The 18,332-nt window shown below is 47.9% G+C and overlaps 1 protein-coding gene across 4 annotated transcripts in view; it reads left to right on the top strand.

Moving 5' to 3' along the window:
* Positions 1-13,124: 13,124 nt before the first annotated feature.
* The window catches only part of MECOM (MDS1 and EVI1 complex locus), a 325,715-nt gene continuing 320,507 nt past the window's right edge, over positions 13,125-18,332 (top strand). For all 4 annotated transcript variants that reach the window (XM_059479099.1, XM_059479093.1, XM_059479098.1 and 1 more), the window contains exon 1: positions 13,125-13,295. In XM_059479099.1, coding sequence (XP_059335082.1) covers positions 13,259-13,295 — 37 coding nt within the window. In that variant the 5' untranslated portion in view covers positions 13,125-13,258. The remainder of the gene's footprint in view (positions 13,296-18,332) is intronic.

The raw sequence follows: 18,332 nt of genomic DNA, 5'->3' as shown, positions 1-18,332 counted from the left end.
AGTAGCCAGTAAAAGCCCAGAGCCAACTACCAGGCAAACCTTTTATACATTATTAAAATCATATCCTTCCCAGAAGATTCAAGCTAATAAAATTGAACTTGATAATGCAATCAGTAAAAAGCAGGTTAAAAAAAAAAAATCTCCTTTGTTGATAATGTCCCAAGAAATCCTATGTTTTATATAGTGCCTAATATACATAAGTGAGGAAATAATCCCTCAGGTATATTAACAGTTTCAGTTGCACATGCCCTGAGACTGCCTTGAATTTTTTTATAATTACATTTTATTAAGATATAATTGTTATATATAGAGTGTGGCTTGCACTTAGATTAAAGATTAAAGGCTGTGGTTACATAATATTTCAGCAATTAAAATATAGAAAATTTAAAAGTATGAAATTGGAAGGATTTTTCCCATGTATCAAGAAGTTAGTTTGCCTTCCTGAGCAACTGCCTGGGACAGTTTGTTCCAGGCCCTGAAAAAATCAGAAATATTAGAGGTTTGACATCAAAAAAGGAAGAGGGAAGAAGCATTTTGTAGGTAAGAGCACCAATATTTCCTGCTAACATTTTTAATAAATCACTTATGAGTGGGTATATTCTATGGACTCCTTAAAGGAGTCCAGGTGTGCCTGATTCTCAGACAAAAAAGTTTTTGAAAACTTGACATTTTTTGACTGAATAAGAAACTTTCTTTTAGTTGGCCAAGACAGTATATTTCATTATATTTCATTATATAATAGAACCAGGGTCACCTGGGTTTGAGAATTTACACAGCAGCAGCAGCTTTTGTGAGGTTATTGGTCAGGCTTTGATTTCATATGACTCTTAAAATGGTAAAACAAGCTATATACTATTCCCTTATATCTTATACAAAGTTTAAGAAAAAGGTCAATATTGAAGAATATTCTATGGCTGGATTAGTTTTCTGTTCCTGTGAGCCTAAAGGATCTGAGACCCAGCTGTAAAACTGTCAGCAAATGAGTTGAGTGTGCACTGAGCATCTAGCTTGAATGTGGGCAGATTTTCTCTGTGATTGAAAATAAGTATGGCCAGGATAAATCAGTTTCTTTATATATTTTACACACAGAGCACTGTAGCTGCAAAAATCTCTCCCTTCTGTCATTAGCTGGCATGGTAGAACAAGATCCGGCCATGCCGAGTGAGAACCTACATGTTTACTGTTTCTTCAAGTTTCCCAAAGTAATTAGAAATGTTTCAAATTTGTGAATTAGACCGCAGCTATTACCTAAAGCAAGAAGTATTGCCTGGTCTGCTCCTGGGGAAGGAAATACTGTTTCCAGCAGGAGTTAACTGTGAGTTTGGCATTCTTAATTTAGGCAGTTTGTTACTCCAGGTCTGGATATAGTCTTAGCTGCGGCTTTTGAAAAACAATTGCCCCAATTTTTGTTCAAAGACTATTTTTGCTTTTCAAAATCAGATTGCTTATTTCAAAATCAAAGTGTAGGTTCCTATTTTTGCAAAAAACCCCAAAGCAAACCCTCCACTCAAGAAGTCTCAGAAAACATGTGTGAAGCAGCAAACAGATCAAGGAGCAGCAGCACAGCAGACCCAAGTGCAGGTCCAGTGCAGCCCTTGGAGCAGTGCCTGCTCAACCAGGGGCTGAATTTCTTCTCTATCTTCACCATGTGAGTAGAGATTCTGTTTCAGCTCTTCAGAGGTGCCCAAGAAAACTTTGTAATTGCTGTTTTCCACTCACTCACTTTCTCTGCCGGTTCTGTATTTTGGTAGAGTCGTGTTTCCCCAGCTTTCAGATGTGTGCTAGGACACTGGAAAAACTCACTCTCATGCATAATGAAAGAAGAAAAGTTACAGAGGAGAAATTTCTTGGCTGGAGTCTCCATTCCTGCTCTGTATCTTGCTCTACAAGCTCCCACAGCAAGTGAGTGGTAGAGCCAAGAATAGAACTCCACTTCTCTGACACCCAGCCCAGGCCTTAACCCCTGCCTCCCGTGAGAAATTCTGCTTCGCTTCTCTGTGCACTGCAAAGATAAGATCATATTTTATTTTGGTGCCTAAATTGATCTCTGGGGTGAGGGAATAAAGTTGGGAAATAGCCAGAGAATAACACAATGTAAATAGTGAAACGTAAGGAGGTTTTATATATAACACTGCAGCTCCTCAGACTGCTGCGTGTCTAGATAGAATTAATTAAAAACTGGATGAAGCATTTGAGCTCTTTCAGGGTTGTTTTGAGCACATGAGGACTTCTTCAGTAAGAAAACAGGATTTATTTTGCTCAGCTGGATTTTGTTTGACAGCAGCCAGCAGAGAAGTTCTTTGCTCTGTAACATAAAGTGCTTTTCCTCCCTGGTAGCACTTGCTTTGTTGGGATAACAGCAGGTGTTGTGTTGCCTGTTTGGGGATAGCAAAGGAAATTTGGGAAAAAGATGGAGTTAGTGTGGGCTGATTGGTTTGTCCTCCAGAAGGAGTTTGAACTCTGACAGATCAGGGAGGTGTCACCTTGCACTCAATATCAGGCAAAGTTAGAGCTTCTCCTTCCCAGCCTTTCCCAATATGTGAGCAAGAGGCGAGTGCTAAGTGCCAGAGGTGAAACCTGGATCCCACCTGTCTTTTAAAACCATGTAGGTTTAAAGAGCAAATATTTTGGAAAGATTTATTTCCAAAATCTCTTCATACATCATGAAGGGGAGCGCATGTGTAGAAGAGAGATTGCTGTAAAAGGATAGAAAAGAGGTCACTGTAGCTTTCTGCCTGTGTTCTTTGGCCATGTTTGTTGTTTTTATACAGGCATTTGCAGCACAAACTGTTGAAATGCACTAGGAAATGGCCCTGCATGATTCCAGGTACTGGAATTGTGGGTGCACACACAAATTGCTGGGGACAAGATGAAGCGTGACCTTACAGCACCACTGGGACAGGGGCTTCCTTCTCCACTGATGGCAGAATAACACATTTCCTTGCTCTCTGGCTAGAAATGATTGGGAATTCTTTGGCAGAGCTTTACACTTGGGAACTCTTTACTTCTCACCACTGAAATATTTTGTGGGAACAGGCCAGTTTCAGTGAAACTTCTGCAATAAAATGTTTCTTTTCAGGGTAGGATTTAGAGGGGGTGGGCTCTAACCCTCATCTGCTTCTCTGAGAAGAAGGATTTAACCCCCAAAGTCTTGACATTCCAAGAGAGCCCAGATTCTCAGTTATGATGATGTTGGAGTGCTTTTTTTCCCTCAGCTTCTGTAAAAACAAACAAAATCCCCAAACAACAAGCAAATCCCACTTCTAAGGTCATCTCGTGATTGAGAGTGCTTCTGAAATTCAGAAAGGATTTCTGGGATGGGAAAAATTGTTTTCCTTCTCTTTCAACTTTGCACCTCACCACTCTGTCATGAACTTTGCATGTGAGATTTTGCTCTTGATGGATGAGCTCTCAGCCATAAAGGCTGCTGTGAACTAGGCTTAAGGACTTCCCTGAAAAATGAAAACCAAAAGGCTAAACCACATTTACCTTAGGAAATGTGAAGGAGAAAAATGGAATCTTTGCTCTCCTGCCTCTTCTGTAGGGTTTTGTCGCTTGTTCTTCACAGGTTCTGCTGTGCAGGACTGGCTGCTCCTGCTCTAACATGAGATGTGGATGGAGCATTGCAGTGTGAGCAGGGAGGGTCTGCTGGGATCTCAGGGGACTGGCAGGGGATGGGATGGCTCTGCTGGGGCTGATCCCCTCTTCAACACCAGCCCTGATGCTCCATCTGAAGGAGATCACAAATTGGCTCTTCACCTTCATGGTTTTTTAGTTTCCTGCAGTTAGGAATGCCAGCTGGAGTGTGAAATAAATGTAAATTCATCATTGTTCCTGCTGGAATCTGATACCTATTGTTATTTACTGCTTGCTGTGGTTGTGGCTGCAATTTTTTTTTTGGTCATTATCTGTGTGACAATTGAAAGAAAAGAGCTGAATTTTGACCTCAGATAAGTGTGGATGACTAGTGCTTATACTCTGCCCTTTCCAGGCAGCAGATACCAAGAGGCTTCAGAGCTGTCAGAGTGGTTATTCTTCACACAGAGCTGTATCAAAGTGAAAAGTTTAAATCTCACAAATCACTTCACATGTACTCATCCTCCTCTGTGGAAAAAAAAAAAATGCCTTTGAGCTGTTTAGTGTGCTCTTATTATGGTGATGAGTGCAGAATGAAAGAAAAAAATGGAAATATTTTAGAAAAACTTGCAAAGACATTTTAAAAAATAATTATTCTGTAGTCAAAGTATCACGACCCTTCACTTGATGGGTTTCTAATACACATTGTGTTTAAGCGCCATGGATTTCTCTGGGGATTCCCTACCTAGCAGAAAGTTCTGAGCAGTGCTGTCTGTGCTGATGTCCAAAACAACAAGGGAACAATTCTGATCTGGTGAGGGAGGAGCTGAAGTGCTGCCAGCTGCAGGCTCTGTGTGTGTGCATTGACAGGAGGTGTGGGTCCACGTGTGCTCTCACAAAACCCTCCACAAACTGGAGCAGCAGCGCTCTGAGGATGCTTTCCTTCTTCATGCCTCTCAGAAATCACTTCCAAATCAACTCTGAATGCAGCCGAATAAAGTCTGGCAGTGAATTTGTGCTTTAATAGCAGCAATTCCCATGCACAAAATGATTTGGAAGCATTTTCAAAGAGGACAAGCATGGTTTGCCTCAGCCAGTGTGGAAGTGCTATGAAATTCCTAGTGAAGGATTACAACAGAGTGGAATATTTGCTGGGGGCTGGAGGGCAAAGGAAGTAAAAATAAATGACAATTTTTCTAAGTCATTCTTGGGAGTACCTCAAATTTGCTTCTGACAAACAATTTTATTCACTATTATGTGAATAAAATTTTTATTCACATAATAGTGAATAAAATTCAATTTTATTCACTATTAATTTTAATAATTTGAACACATTATTCATTTCTAGGTAGTTTCTGCTCAGTCTTTGAACCTTGAGCTGATTGTTTTAATTCCACTGGGTCTGGAGGATGGGGTTCTTTGTTTTGGTACAATCACCACACTATAACCTGCCATGGTTTTCTGTTCCTCGCTCTCTTAACTTTCATCCTTTATGTGACACTATTTGCATTTTAGCTCCAGCAGGCATCAAATGAGATGTTTAATTAAAAATGTTATTGGAGGTCCAATTTAAGATCAAAGATCACAAGCTATCAGAGATCCAGTTCTTTGATACCACAATAATAGGTACCTTAGAAGTCGTCAGATGGGTTAGATTAGATAGTAATTTATTTTAGCTTGTTTCCTTTTCCTTAGTACTCATTCCAGATACCATAACCTGCTAGAAGTTTTAAGAAGCAGTAATTTTTAAAGTGAAAAGCAAAAGGCTTCCAGTTTAAACAAAACTGATCAAAAAATTATGGAAGTAGGAAATTGAGACCTTTAGAATATATAGGACCAAAAGCATAATAAACATTGACTGGCAGCATAATCCTGAATGCTAACAGAAGTCTGTTTGTTGTAACAAACATTTTGTCTAATTTAATCTTCAAATGTGTTGCTGCCAGAAAGAATAGAAATTTCAGGCTTTAATGTGTTGGTTACTCTTGAACTTCAGCTTCAACTGCTGGTGCTGGTAGTGTCTCCCACTGAAAAGAGCATTTTAATTATCCTTGTCACCCATCTCAGTGAAATCCGTGCATGTGTGTTATTTACAGATCATTCCTTAAACTGCTAAATAGGTTGTGTACCCAGATGGGAACAAGAGATAAAACCAGGCTCTGCTGCCATCAGAGCACAACACCAACGTGTGGATTTGAGCTCTGCAAGGAGCACAAAACTCCAAAGAAAGCAGAGGCCAGGTCAGTTCCTTCCCTGGCTGTGCATCTGCACAGGTCTCACAGGACATTAATGCAAGAACCCACTTCTAACACAGCCCAGGCGGTTAATGGAGCTGGCAATGTGCTTTTACCTTTTGTTCTACCTCTGGATTACTTTGATTCGAGATTAAGTAATCTAAATGTCTGTTTGGTGGAGAGCAGCACTTTTTTTTTGTTTTGTTTTATTCTTTCACATTTACAAATTATTCTGACAGCTCTTCCGGCCAATAAATCATAACCAGGTTGTTTCTAATGCATTTGAACTGTCAGCCAGTATGTGCAGAATGTTATCAGTTTTCACGTGTTACAGATAGCAGAGGTGGAAAAGTGCTTTTCGAATGGTGTTGAGCTACCACAAAGATTTTCCATTTGCTCCTGAGCCATTGCCTTTGTGCCGTCTGGGGGCTGGCTTGGAAGGAGGGGCTACAATCTGCCAGGAGGGCTCTCCACAAAGCTTCCTTTGGCACCAATGAATCCAAAATTCCCTGAAATAGACAAAATTCTGCGATTTCCCCAGACCGAGAGCGGAGCAGAACTCTGGCTCCTGCTTCCCAACCCCCAAAAAGCTTTAAACGACTTTCCTCCTTTTTTTTTTTTTTTTCCTTACCCCGAAGTGGCTTTGGAAACACGGCAGGAATGCAAATAAACGTGTAAAAGAGTCAGTGTAATCGGGCACACAGTTCTCAGAACTTCATTACTCTTCGTTATCTAAAACTGCAAATAACAGGGGGAACGCCAGCAGGGCAGAGATGCATTGTCACATTGCAGACTCGGTGTTAGGAGGGATAGCTGTGAACACTTACAGAAAGCCTGACAACCAAAATTCGACGAATGGACGTTGTTCTTAGAAATTAATTCAATTGAAAAAAATCCTTATTCTCCATGTAAATGGACAACTTGTTCAAATTCAGAGGCAAAAAAACCTGGGGTTAAGTGTAAGCCCCGCAATTCGATTTGCATGTTGAGTAATTCAGACTGTAATAGAAGCTTTGTCATGTTAAGGTTAGGTCTTTCCTGTGGCTGTTCGAGTGGGCTCTAAAGACTTTTTTAACGTGTTGCAGGATATTAAGGGGGGAAGGTTTGACCTCCATCCATTTTTTTCAGCCCCACTTCTGCAGGTTTCATCACACTCCCCGTGTCTCGCACGTGGGACATTGCTGAGGGCAGGATAGGTGCCCAATTGCCTACACACAATTTCATCAGCAAAGGTATATGATTTATTGCCCTGTAAAGGGTTTTGACATGAAGCCTGTGAAAAGCACTATATAAATGCCAATACAATATAAAACGTCACACAAATACTTTGCTCATTAATTCTGACCCTGTGCTTTTGTACTGGAGAGAAATGAGAGTGAAATATGAATGTGTTCCTTATGCTTTGAGGGGGAAAATGGGGCTGTGGATTTTATAAAGGCTGATGTGTTAACCTGCCTTTGTGGTTCCTTTACAGACAAGCAGCAAGAAGCCTGGAAGCTACACCGTGAGTAAAAGGAGATAAAGCCCTAAAAAAGGGGAGCCCACATTTGTGATGACAGTCCCTGGTCATGACACAGCTTTCACCACACAAAGACAGGATTTCATTTTTTCATTTCAAAATGCCATTTATTTCAGCACTGAAAGCCTGTCTGCCATCATCCCATTACAGTTTTACTCCTTGTATTTTGTCATATTTTTAAACAGCTTTAAATATCTTTAAACAGCTTAATATCCAAATCTTCCCAAGGCCTGTTCAGAATGTGGCTTCAACTAAAGAAACTGTGCTTCACCAGAGTGTTTTAGTGACTGGCTAGAGCTGAGCAGCCCCTGCTGTTCATCTTTGCTTTGGCCAAAGGGGACAACAGCCCCTCAAAGCCCAGATCTCACCAGTGCCCAGCTCCTTCCTTCTGGAAAATCACTGGGGAGGCCAGGGAGGAAGGGGAAGGTTTTGGGACATACTGGAAAATCCCCTTTCATCCTCTGCAGGGATTTTCCAGCCTTGCCCAGTTCACTTTGCAGAATGGGAGCCAGCCTGTCCCAATGGGAATCAATCACTGAACTCTCGTGTCTGACCAGCTGAGGTTTTCTCTCACCTGCTGACACACCTTCATGGTGATACTTCAGTTTTCTACAATATTCATGCATCAGGTTTCACTATCACTGTATTGAGTAAAATGTGTCCCATTCCTTTATTTTGATTTCAAGTTGCTTTTCAAATTCCTCCTCCCTTCCGTTTCACTGTGATTTCAATTGTTTCTATTTTTGCTTTAAATAGGATGTTCACTTTCTGTTGATCTTTCCTGACATTTTTCCCTTTTGATTTGTAGTACTATTAATTCTCCTCTGTTCAATGTTTTGTCTACATTCAGAACATGTTTGTTTGTCTCTAGTGGCCTGTAATTACTTTCCACCTCCTACTCTTTAATTTTTCTAGTTACGTTCTCCGCTGACGCTCCTTTAAGAAGTGCTGGGGGTAACCTCCTGAGGATATGAGGATATCACATTTTTGGCCAGAAAATGCTTTTACTCTTGGAAAAGAGCTTGAGTTTGGGATATTGATTGCACCTCTCTTTGGCACAGGGGTAAATGACTATTTTGGTTGCAGTTAGATAGTATGTGAGTCCTGTTGCCTGATCAGGGATGGTCCTGCATCGCCATCTTCTAGTGGGACTGAGCACAGAGGCAAACAACCCTGCTGTGCGCCTTAAAACAGAGACCTCCAGATTTTGGGTTTGGAGATGCCTCTGTCCATTTCAGGTGAGGGGTGGGGGAATGCAGCCAAACACCAAAGTAACACAAGAAATCTGCCAGGCAGCAGAAAATCAGGTTCAGTTCTCCAGTGTCCCCATTTACCACGGTGGCCTCCATGCTGCGCTTTCAATCCTGCCTCTGGCCTGTTCATTTTCCTCTGTTTTTCTTTCAGTCTCAATGTTGTGGAAATCCAGGTCCTTCCCACAGGCAGAAACAAGACCTTGCTCACAGCGGGCACCCTGCTCCATTTTCACTGGGCAGCGTTTCTCGGGGAGAGCCGTGCGCGTCTCCCCGTTCATCCCTGGCTGCCGCGCGTTTCCAGCGGCACTTCCAGCAGGGACAGCCTCGCCCCGGGCCTGCTGCAAGCCCCGGGCAGCCGCCGGTACCGGGCCCTGAGCCCGGTTCCACCCAAACCCGGTTTTCGGGAGGTTTTTTTGGGAGTTTTTTTGGGATGTTTTTCTCTCTTTTCCCCCGCGCGGGCAGCGCAGCGGCCCGTGCCCTGCAGTGCGGCGCCGCGGCCGCGAGGGGGCGCCGCAGACCGCGGTGCGGCGCGCAGGGGCGCGCAAGGGCCGGGCGGGAGCGCGCAGGGGCTGCGGGAGCGCGCAAGGGCCTCGCGGAGCCGCGCAAGGAGCGCGCAAGAGCCGCGCAAGGGCCGGGCGAGCCCCAGCGGCGGCGGCGGCTGCTCCGCGCTCATCTCTCCGCAGCTCCGCGCTCATCTCCCCGCGGATCTCTCCGCAAGCGCGGCTCCAGCAGCGCTCCCGAGGGGCGGCGGGGGCTCCTCCGCCTCTAAAGTGGTTTGGAGGCAGCAGCAGCGCAGGGCGCAGACAGCGAGGCTTTTGTGCGTGGAGCACAGCGCAAAGCAGGGAAAAAATAAAGAAAAGGGGGAGAGAAAAGGAAAAAAAAAAAATAATAAAAAAAAGTGGTCAGAGTAGGTTTGTTAAGGAATCCGGTAAGTTATAGGAAGCAAAATTAAATGTCTGGTGCTTACACGACGGCATGTTTTACAAGGGAGAAGGAAACTGTGCAGAAAATGCATGGGCTTTTATTGTTGGATTTCATTGCCTGTATTGTGGTGGATGCTTTATGCTACGGAGAGCAAGTTTAATTGAACCAGATCGCTGATTTCATATAGTAGGGGGCATGGGGTGTTTTTTTTTTTTTTTTTGTTTTGTTTTCGGCGTTAACCCTTTCGGGGACTAGACACAGGCAGGGCTGAGCTCCACAGCTCCGAGTTTCAAGCCAGCAAATAAAAACACATTACATAAAAACAAACACCGAGCCCAGTTATCAAAGCCTCGATCTCTAGCTATTATTTTCCCTTGTATTTGGAGCCTTTTTTTTTTTTTTTTTTTTAAATCACATCTGTCGTTCCCAGCCTTTCCCAGGACTGCAAAGCAAAGTGGACAGCTTCCATGTGACCACCTAGTACAGGAGGCGTTTTCTGCTGGGAAACTTTGCAGTGGTTTTCTCCTTCCCTTTCCTTCTGAGAGCTCGGAAAGGAAAATGTGCAATCTTCCCAGTGATTAAAGTCTCCGAATTTGTCTTCAGACTTATCGGGTTTATCCAAACTTTTGTGTGTGTGTGTGTGTATCCCCCAGCCCCCCCTCCCGTGCATTTGTAAAGTAGCCCCATCTAGCAATGATAAATATCCCTGTTGATCACTTGATTGATTACCTCTCGGAAAGGTCACGCGGGCTTGCAGTAATTTCCTTTTGCCTAAGGCTCCCTTTTCACTTTTACTCCCGCACGACAGCTCCAAGTATACAGGATCTTTATTTTTGATTTTTAACCCCTAAATAGCTCCCCGAAAACAATGCGCTGGTGAAAAGAAGGAGGGAAATCAGCCGGCGGCTCCGCGCTGCCCCAGCCCCGCCGCGCTCTCCCGGGGCGGCTTTGGGGAGGGAGAGCCTCCCTCCCCTGCTCTCCTGTGGACTGAGAATTCGGATTTAAACAACCAGACAAGCTATTAATTTACCCATGCTACCCAGGGTCCTGAACCCAATTAATTTCTAATAATTACAGCCCAAGGGGGCTGGAGAGATCCCTCTGCCTCTTTCTAGCCTTGCCACTCCGCGGCACCGAGGTCAGCATATAATAATAAAGTGTATATTTTGAAAGTGATCAGCAGAACAGTGAGTTATTGCAATGAATGAAAATTGTTTCCATTTTGGCTAATTGAGCCCGTGGCTGAAAGCTGGAGTTCTGAGACTAAATAAAGAGGACTGTTTTATTTCGACGTGGGCTGGAAATCCCTGCATAGCTTTTCGGTCACCCAGCAAGAAGCTTAATTTCTTACCAGCAAACCTGAAATCAAGCGTTGGGTAAACAGTATTAATAATTGCATTACAATGATTAAATTAATCTTACTGGTAGCTAGGAGAATATAGATTGAGATTGAATAACACGATGTAAAGTTCACTGCACAAAGACAATAGCACAACAAATACCTCGATAAAGAATTCCAACTTTTCTCCAAGTAGACTGCGGTGCTTGCTCAATTATAATGTAAGGAAGAGAAAATTTCCTGTTACGGGGAATGCCCTGAAACCTCTGTTTGAGGGGGTGCCTTTGGTCTCCCAGCCCGTGTTAGAAATAGATTCGATTTGGGGAAAAATATTTCCCCATATTTTAATCCCTGTTTCTGCGCTGAAAGCCGCCCCGCATCCCCGCGGCCGGGAAGGGAGCGGAGGCTGCGGAGCTTCCCCGCACGAACGAAACGGAGTTCCCGGGGGGCTGCCCGGCACTGTCCGGGGATGGGGGCGAACCCGGCGGGGCCGAGCGGGCGGTGCCGGTGCCGGAGCCCCGGGCGGGCGGCGCGGCACCTGCCGGGCTCCGGGGCCCTGGGGCGGCGGGCAGGTGGCGGTGCCAGCCGGGCACGGCCGGGGGCAGCGCTGCCAGCCCGGGAATCCCGCGTCTGTGCCCCCGGCCCCGCACGGGGCTCGGCCGCCCGGCTGGAGCGGGCACGGGGCACGGGGAAGGACGCGCATCTCTGCCCGGGCTGTGCGGGGTCTGCGCTTGAACCGGGGCGCGGTTTGACTTTGCAAGTTCACGGGCGTTTTACCCGAGTGACCCGGCGCCGCAGGTCGGGGGTGTGCGAGGGGTGATCTGGGGACAGCTCGGTGCGGCCCCGGTGTAAAGGCGCTGTTTGCCAGCGAGCTCCGGGCTCGGGCAGTGCCGGGACCCCGAGAGCAGCCCCGGCCCCGCGCATCCCCCGCGCATCCCCGCGCGGCCCGTGGCCGCTCCCCGGCTGTCCCGGGACAGAGTGGCCCAGCTCCTCCCGGGACAGCCCGGACAGGGCACCCCGATGGCTGCAGGGGCTTGGGGGCCCTGCCCTCCTTTCCCTCCAGCTCCGGGGCGTTAGGCGCTCCCCTGCCAGGCTGCGGGGGGATGTCCAGACAGCAGCTGCTTGTCCTTAAAAAAAAAAATTAAAAAACCTCCAAGTTACAAATTAAAAAGAACGACTGGCATCAAAGACGGCTCCGCAGTGCGGGTTGAAGCGCTTGCGCCGGGCGTGCGGGGCAGCAGCGCGGGAGCCGCGGGGCCCCCGCCCCAGCGCGGCGCTGGCACCGGTGGGTGCGGAGCGAGGGGGGCTCCGCGGGCGGCCTCATCCGCAGCACCGGCAGCCGGGGGTGGGAGGTGGGATGGAAGGGGGAAGGGGCGATGCTGAGGATTTTATTAAAACAAAAAGTTGAGCAGCGTGTATGTACTGGCGCAGCCCCGAGTCTGAAAGATTGTAATTTTCTTTTATGGTGTCTGGCAGGATTTGCAACAGATATTAATGGGAACATAAATAGCGCATGGAAGGTATTGAACAAAACTGTTTAATGCAAGGAGGTTGTACCGGGGGAAAATCTATACGTAGTTTGGATTGATTCATACCTCGGACACAGCCATCCCCTAAAGGAGTTCCCAATTTCTGCGCGCTCCCTCTTTGATTGGCAAACCCTGTAATTAAAACAGATTAGAGCGGTCGGCGTTACTGTTTTTAAAACGCTTTTTTTCTGCCCAAGCGGCGGTGGCTGAGCCGAGTTCAAGGTGGCGAAAAAGTGTGCGCGCCGGGAAAGTGTACGATTTCATGGTCCGCATACATAATAAAACATGTAATCAAATTATATCTCTCTGCCTCTATATGCGGAAAGATCTACGGTAATTGCTGCCGGGTGAGAATAAACTATTTAAACCTCGCAAAGACTCCAGAACAGCATTAACATCCCATTAAAAAAAGGGGAAAAAAGGCAGAAAAAAAGGTGTCACCTCTCCCCCCAGCCCTATCCCCGCGGGAGCCGGGTCTGCCTCGCTGGAGCCCCTCCCGGTGCGCAGGCGGCGGAGCCGCTGCCCCGCGGCCGCGGTGGCGCAGCCCGGCGGCGGCTGCGCGCCTCGTCCCGGCCCGTCCCGGCCCCGGTGCCGGCTGTCAGGGTCCCCACCGGCCGTGATGGATCGCTGCAAACTTTTTTTTGGCGGCGCTGAAATGTTGAAGAGCGGGGGGGAGCCGCCCGTGCGCATGTGCGAAGGTGTCCAAACTGACAATGCTGGAGAGATAGCGAGCCGGGATTGAGAGAAAGGGAGAGTGTGTGTGCGGGAGAGGGAGAGGAGAGAGGGAGAGGGGGAGCGAAAAAGGAGGAAAAGCTCCGGGAGGAAAAAAAAAAAGCCCCCCCCTACCCCAAGCCCACGCCAGCATCGGCCGCGGGACTGGCAGCATGCGATCCAAGGGCAGGGCGAGGAAGCTGGCCGCAAGTAGGTGCAATACCCCTTTCTCTTGGCTTTTCACCCTCCCTCTCTGCCATGTTGCATAGACATGTCTGGTGCGGCGCGGAGCTCGCAGGCAACCTGCAGCATCCCCTCCCAGCCTCCCGGCTCGGCTCGGCCCGGCTCGGCCCGGCTCGGCTCGGCGGGCGGCGGCGGGACCGGGGCGGGGGGAGCGGCGGCCGGAGCCGGGCCGGGGGCTGCGGGCGGCCGGCGGGAGGTGGGGAAGGAGTTGAGGAAAAGTTCAGTGGCGAGCGCTGAAGTTGCCGCCGCCGCCGCCGGGGGCTGGAGCGGGGGGGTCGGGGAGGGGGTGCGGGAGGCTGCGGGCCCTATAGTGGGCGCTGTGCGCTGCCGCAGGCCCGGGGCGCGGGGGGAGCGCGGAGGGGCAGCGGCGGCTCCGCGGGGGAGGGCGGCGGCGAGCGGCGGGCGCAGGTACCGGAGCGGAGCTGCCCGGGCTGCCCCGCGGGTCCGGGCCCGAGAGCGGCTCCCGGCGGGCGCGGAGCCCCGGGAGAAGCGCGCTGGGGCCGCTCCGCGGGGCCGGGATGCCCCGCGCGGTTCCGCGGGGACAGCGCCGAGCGCCTCCCAGCCCGCCGGAGTCACCCGCGAAAAGTTGATGTAAATGTTGTAATTTCAGGCGCTTTTCCAGCACTTTTTTATACAGTTTGGCCGCCCGAAGGTCTGTGTTCCGCGAGGCGAGGGCTCGGCCGTCCACACGCAAAGCCCGACTTACTTAATTATTTGTCTTACGCTCACCCCATCTGTTTCTCCTTTATGATAGGGATCTCTGCTTTTAACTGCTGCAGTGTTGGGGCTCCTTTTTTCTTTTTTTTTCCTTTTTAAAAATAATTTTTATTCTTCTTTTAAAACTGAGGGATTCAACAACAAAACTTCGCCAGCTTTCGCGTCCTATTTTAAAAGCAACCGATGTCTTTATTTTCTCTGACACATCTGGGCAAGTTTCATTTGATATCCATGGCGATGGCAACTCACATTCCCGAGTGAAAAAAAAAATGGGCAGGAGGAAAAAAAGTCAGATGAAATGTTGCATAAGTTGAGTGACGTAAAAAGCAGATGCTTATTTACACTTTATTTGTGAAGGGGGAAAAAATAGAGAAGCGTGGAAAAGGGGAAGTGAAAGATGTCTCTGGATCATCATCAGCTTTTCTCTGAACCTGAACAACAGCAGCAACCTGCGTTTGATTAGGTGATCTCAAAGTGGACAGTCCAGCGCCCTCAATTTGAAAACAAATAAATTTTTAAATCTCAAGGTTGCCATCCGTGCTTTGGAGCTAATTATGGGGGGGGGGGAAATCTCCCATCCCCGACAGGATCCGTCAGGTTTCCTCGCCTCTCCCTTGCTTTGCTGGCTGCGCAGCGATGCAGGGCTCCTGCTGCTGCTCCTGCTCCGGCTCCAGCTCCTCGGGCGAGATCCGATCGACTGCAAACTTTGCGCGTCTTGCAGCAGCAGCAGCAGCAGCACTTTCCCCTTCTAGACAGATGTGTTGCATTAAATAATCCTTCGGTTACAATCGACTCATAAAGGAAATCATATTTAAAAAGCCGGGATTTATTTCTTTTTTTGTGTTCCGAAAAGCTGCTTGTTTCCCCCCCGAAGAGCGTCTCAGTTTCATGGCAAGTGGAAGGAGGGCTGCAGGCGACCTCTTTAATTCGAGAGAAAAAGGTTTTAGCTTTTCAGTTCTTTCTGTCTGAGTTAGGGATAGGAAAATACTTCGCAGCCTTCACTCTTTTACGTGGAAAAAGATACAGATCGGGATAAAGCGCATTTCTTGTATTATTTCACTTTTATTGCTTTATGCGTGAAACAAAAAAATCGCCCCGATTGCGTGACTGTCGCCAATACCCTGGCAAGCTTTTCCCTCCTAATTAAGGGAGAATACCTGAAGGGTATTTTCTTGACCTCAGCGCAAAATTGCTAAAAAATAATTTCGAGGCTTTGCCCCCCTCTTAAAAAAAAAAACAAAAACAAACAAAACAAATACAAAAATAATTCAGAAGAAACAAAAAGAGCCACGCGGGGAACAGCCAGTGAATTTTTTAAATGTCCAGCTGTAAAAATAAGGCGAAGCACACGCCGCAGTCGGTGTGCCCGCCGCGCTCCCGGGGTGCGGGCCCTGCCGGCCGCGGCCGCGCTGCACCTGCGCGGGGATCCGCGCCCCGGGACAGCCCCGGGACAGCCGCATTTACCCCCGGGTGGGTTCGTGCCCGCCCGGTGCAAGCGTATCCCCGAATAACCCCCGCCCCAGCGCCGGCCCGGGGCAGCCCAGCCGCCCAGTAGCCTCATAAAGAGACAGAAGGTGATCAGATTAGGGGAACACACGTGAATAAGGAGGCACTTGTTACTTTTACACTTTATCACCACTTTTTTACAGGCAATTTAGTGCAGTCAAGGTAGATCCAGATCCCTCTAACCATCTGAGATAGTAAAATAGCACTTTCCTAAGTTTCAGCAGGTTTTCCTGCGCCTGTAATTTGCCTCAGTCTAGTACTTAAAAGGCTTGATTGAAAAACAGAGCCGGCAAGTTTATTTGCCTGTTTAAGACTGTCCGGGAATTTGTTTTCGAGCAGGGAGACGTTTGCCGTGTCCCGGCCGCCGGCCCTCTCGGCAGAGCTGTTTATTTGCCATCGCTTTACCATCGCCTCCGCCTCCGGGCGCCGGCACCGCCGCGGGCCCCGGATAACGATGCCCCGGGCCCGGCGCTGGGGCGGCCGTGGGTGCTTCTGTCCCTCTGTCCCTCTGTCCGTCTGTCCCTCGGTCCCTCGCACCCCGCCCCGCCCGGCCCGGCCCAGCCGCCGCCGATGCCACGGGTCAGCACCGCCCCGGCACCGGGCCCGGCTCGGAACCGCCCGGCTCGGAACCGCCCGGCCCGGCCCGGCCCGGCCCGCGGCATCCCCGGCGCGGCGCTGTCCCCGGGCGGCTCCTGCGCGGGCACGGGGGCTGCGGGGACGGGCCAGACAATCCCATTATATGCCGGGCATATTTTCACCAGGCGCTTCATTAACCCTTTTCAGGGCGGAGAGCGCGCGTGTGGCTTTTCGCTCCCTTTCTGCCCTTCCTTCATTCCTTCTTTTCTCTCCTCCTCTGCTCTCTCTTACTTTCTTTCTTTCTCTCACTTTTCTTTTCTTTTCTTTTCTTTTCTTTTCTTTTCTTTTCTTTTCTTTTCTTTTCTTTTCTTTTCTTTTCTTTTCTTTTCTTTTCTTTTCTTTTCTTTTCTTTTCTTTTCTTTTCTTTTCTTTTCTTTTCTTTTCTTTTCTTTTCTTTTCTTTTCTTTTCTTTTCTTTTCTTTTCTTTTCTTTTCTTTTCTTTTCTTTTCTTTCCTTTTCTTTCCTTTTCTTTCCTTTTCTTTCCTTTTCTTTCCTTTTCTCCTCCTCCATTTTTTTACATCCTTCTCCATTTTTTCCCTTCCTTCCCTTTATTCCCTCTCCACCCTTTCTATCCTCTCTTGCTCAGGGCCATCAGCCAACCCTGAATTTGGTTCCAGCTTTTCCTGCGGTGCCTCCCGGCTGCTCCCGGGCCGGCCGCGGGGCTGGGCAGGGGAAGGACACAAAGGAAAAGGACGGTCCGAAAAGGCGAGCCCGCTATTATTAATACGGCCCCGCTTGTAAATGAAAAATGTAACCCTTGTTAATTAACGCTGTTTACATGGAGTACAAGAAACTTAAGAAATGTTTCTACAAAGGGGAAGGAACTGTTTACAAAACTCTTTCAAAAGTGTGACATATTGCTGCAGTTCCAGCACTAAAAAGCCAAACACACTTACACGCCTTTGAAGTTGGCTGGCTGAGGCAACATTATTTGACTGGGATTCAGATCTTGCTTGTGGGTATAACTAATGGCTTTTACCTAGTTAGTGGGCTGGGAGGGGCGAGGGCCTGGGCGCCGTGGCCATTGGGTCCCTCTGGAGAGCCGGGGCTGGCTCCCCGCCAGCTCTGTACAATGTCAACATTGAATATTTGAATTCCCAGACTCTATTTAACAACTTTCTAAATAAATAAACTCATTGTGTGTCTGTGTTTAAAATTATTTCACCTCCTTCATGAAAGCTACAGCATCTTATTATACCGGCCTCTCGGGCTGCTTTTCCCCCTTTTCTTTCCAAACAAACACAAACGGAGCTGAGCACTTTTGGGGTTTTTTTTGTCTTTCACTGTCTCCTATCTCTGCCCTTCTCACTTTCTGTCTGTCTCCTCACAAAGCACGACTGGCAGCTGCTCGGGCATCCCACCACGTCCTCAGAGGGACAGCTCTGTGCGCCCTGTTATCTAATCATAGCTAAAACCAAAGCCAGGTTCACCAAGCCGGTTAAATATTAATCATTTCTAAAAGGAGGCCCAAGTGAGTGCCATTGCTGCAGCAGTGCCCTGTACATACTCAATCATTTTGGCTGCCCTACCCTAGGCGGGCTCCAGGGACAGCTTTCATTGTTGTTTGCCATAAATGGCTATTAGTGTTCATATTCACCTATTCACCTACTTATTTCAGTAAGTGTGGATGTGGCTGTGCTTATGGAGAGGTGTGCACACACGTGTGTTCAGAACATGCCTTTCTGCTTATGCCACGGAGATATATTTATTTATGTGCATAACAGCTGTGTCTGTGTGTGCACATACAGAGAAAAGCAGGTAAATCCACTTGATATTTGTAATTATAATTAATATATGTACAGTGTATAGTTTAGGGAGAGATTGTGGTATGCACAGGCTGCTGGGGTGCTTGTAGTCCTGACACCAATATCTGTACACCCACAAAGGCCCTAAAATTCTCTGTAGGGAACACAGAACTGATATGCAGGAGCCTGGGTGCTGTTCCCTGGGATGCTTCCCAAATACACTAATTGTGTGCTTCCGTGGCAGGAATATCCATTGTAAAATATTTATTGCCTTGCCATGGAAGTAAAGGTGGCTGGGCAGAGAAGGCATTTCTGCCTGTCCCGGGGAGCCCAGCTCCCTGATAAAGCTGTCTGAGTTGATGAAGAAGAAATTGGAATGAATTTTCTGCCAGGACAGGTA

Source organism: Ammospiza nelsoni, chromosome 10 (genome assembly GCF_027579445.1).
Source record: "Ammospiza nelsoni isolate bAmmNel1 chromosome 10, bAmmNel1.pri, whole genome shotgun sequence".
Lineage (NCBI taxonomy): Eukaryota > Metazoa > Chordata > Aves > Passeriformes > Passerellidae > Ammospiza > Ammospiza nelsoni.
The sequence above is the reverse complement of the archived record's forward strand: the minus strand, read 5'-3'. Positions and strand labels throughout refer to the sequence as shown.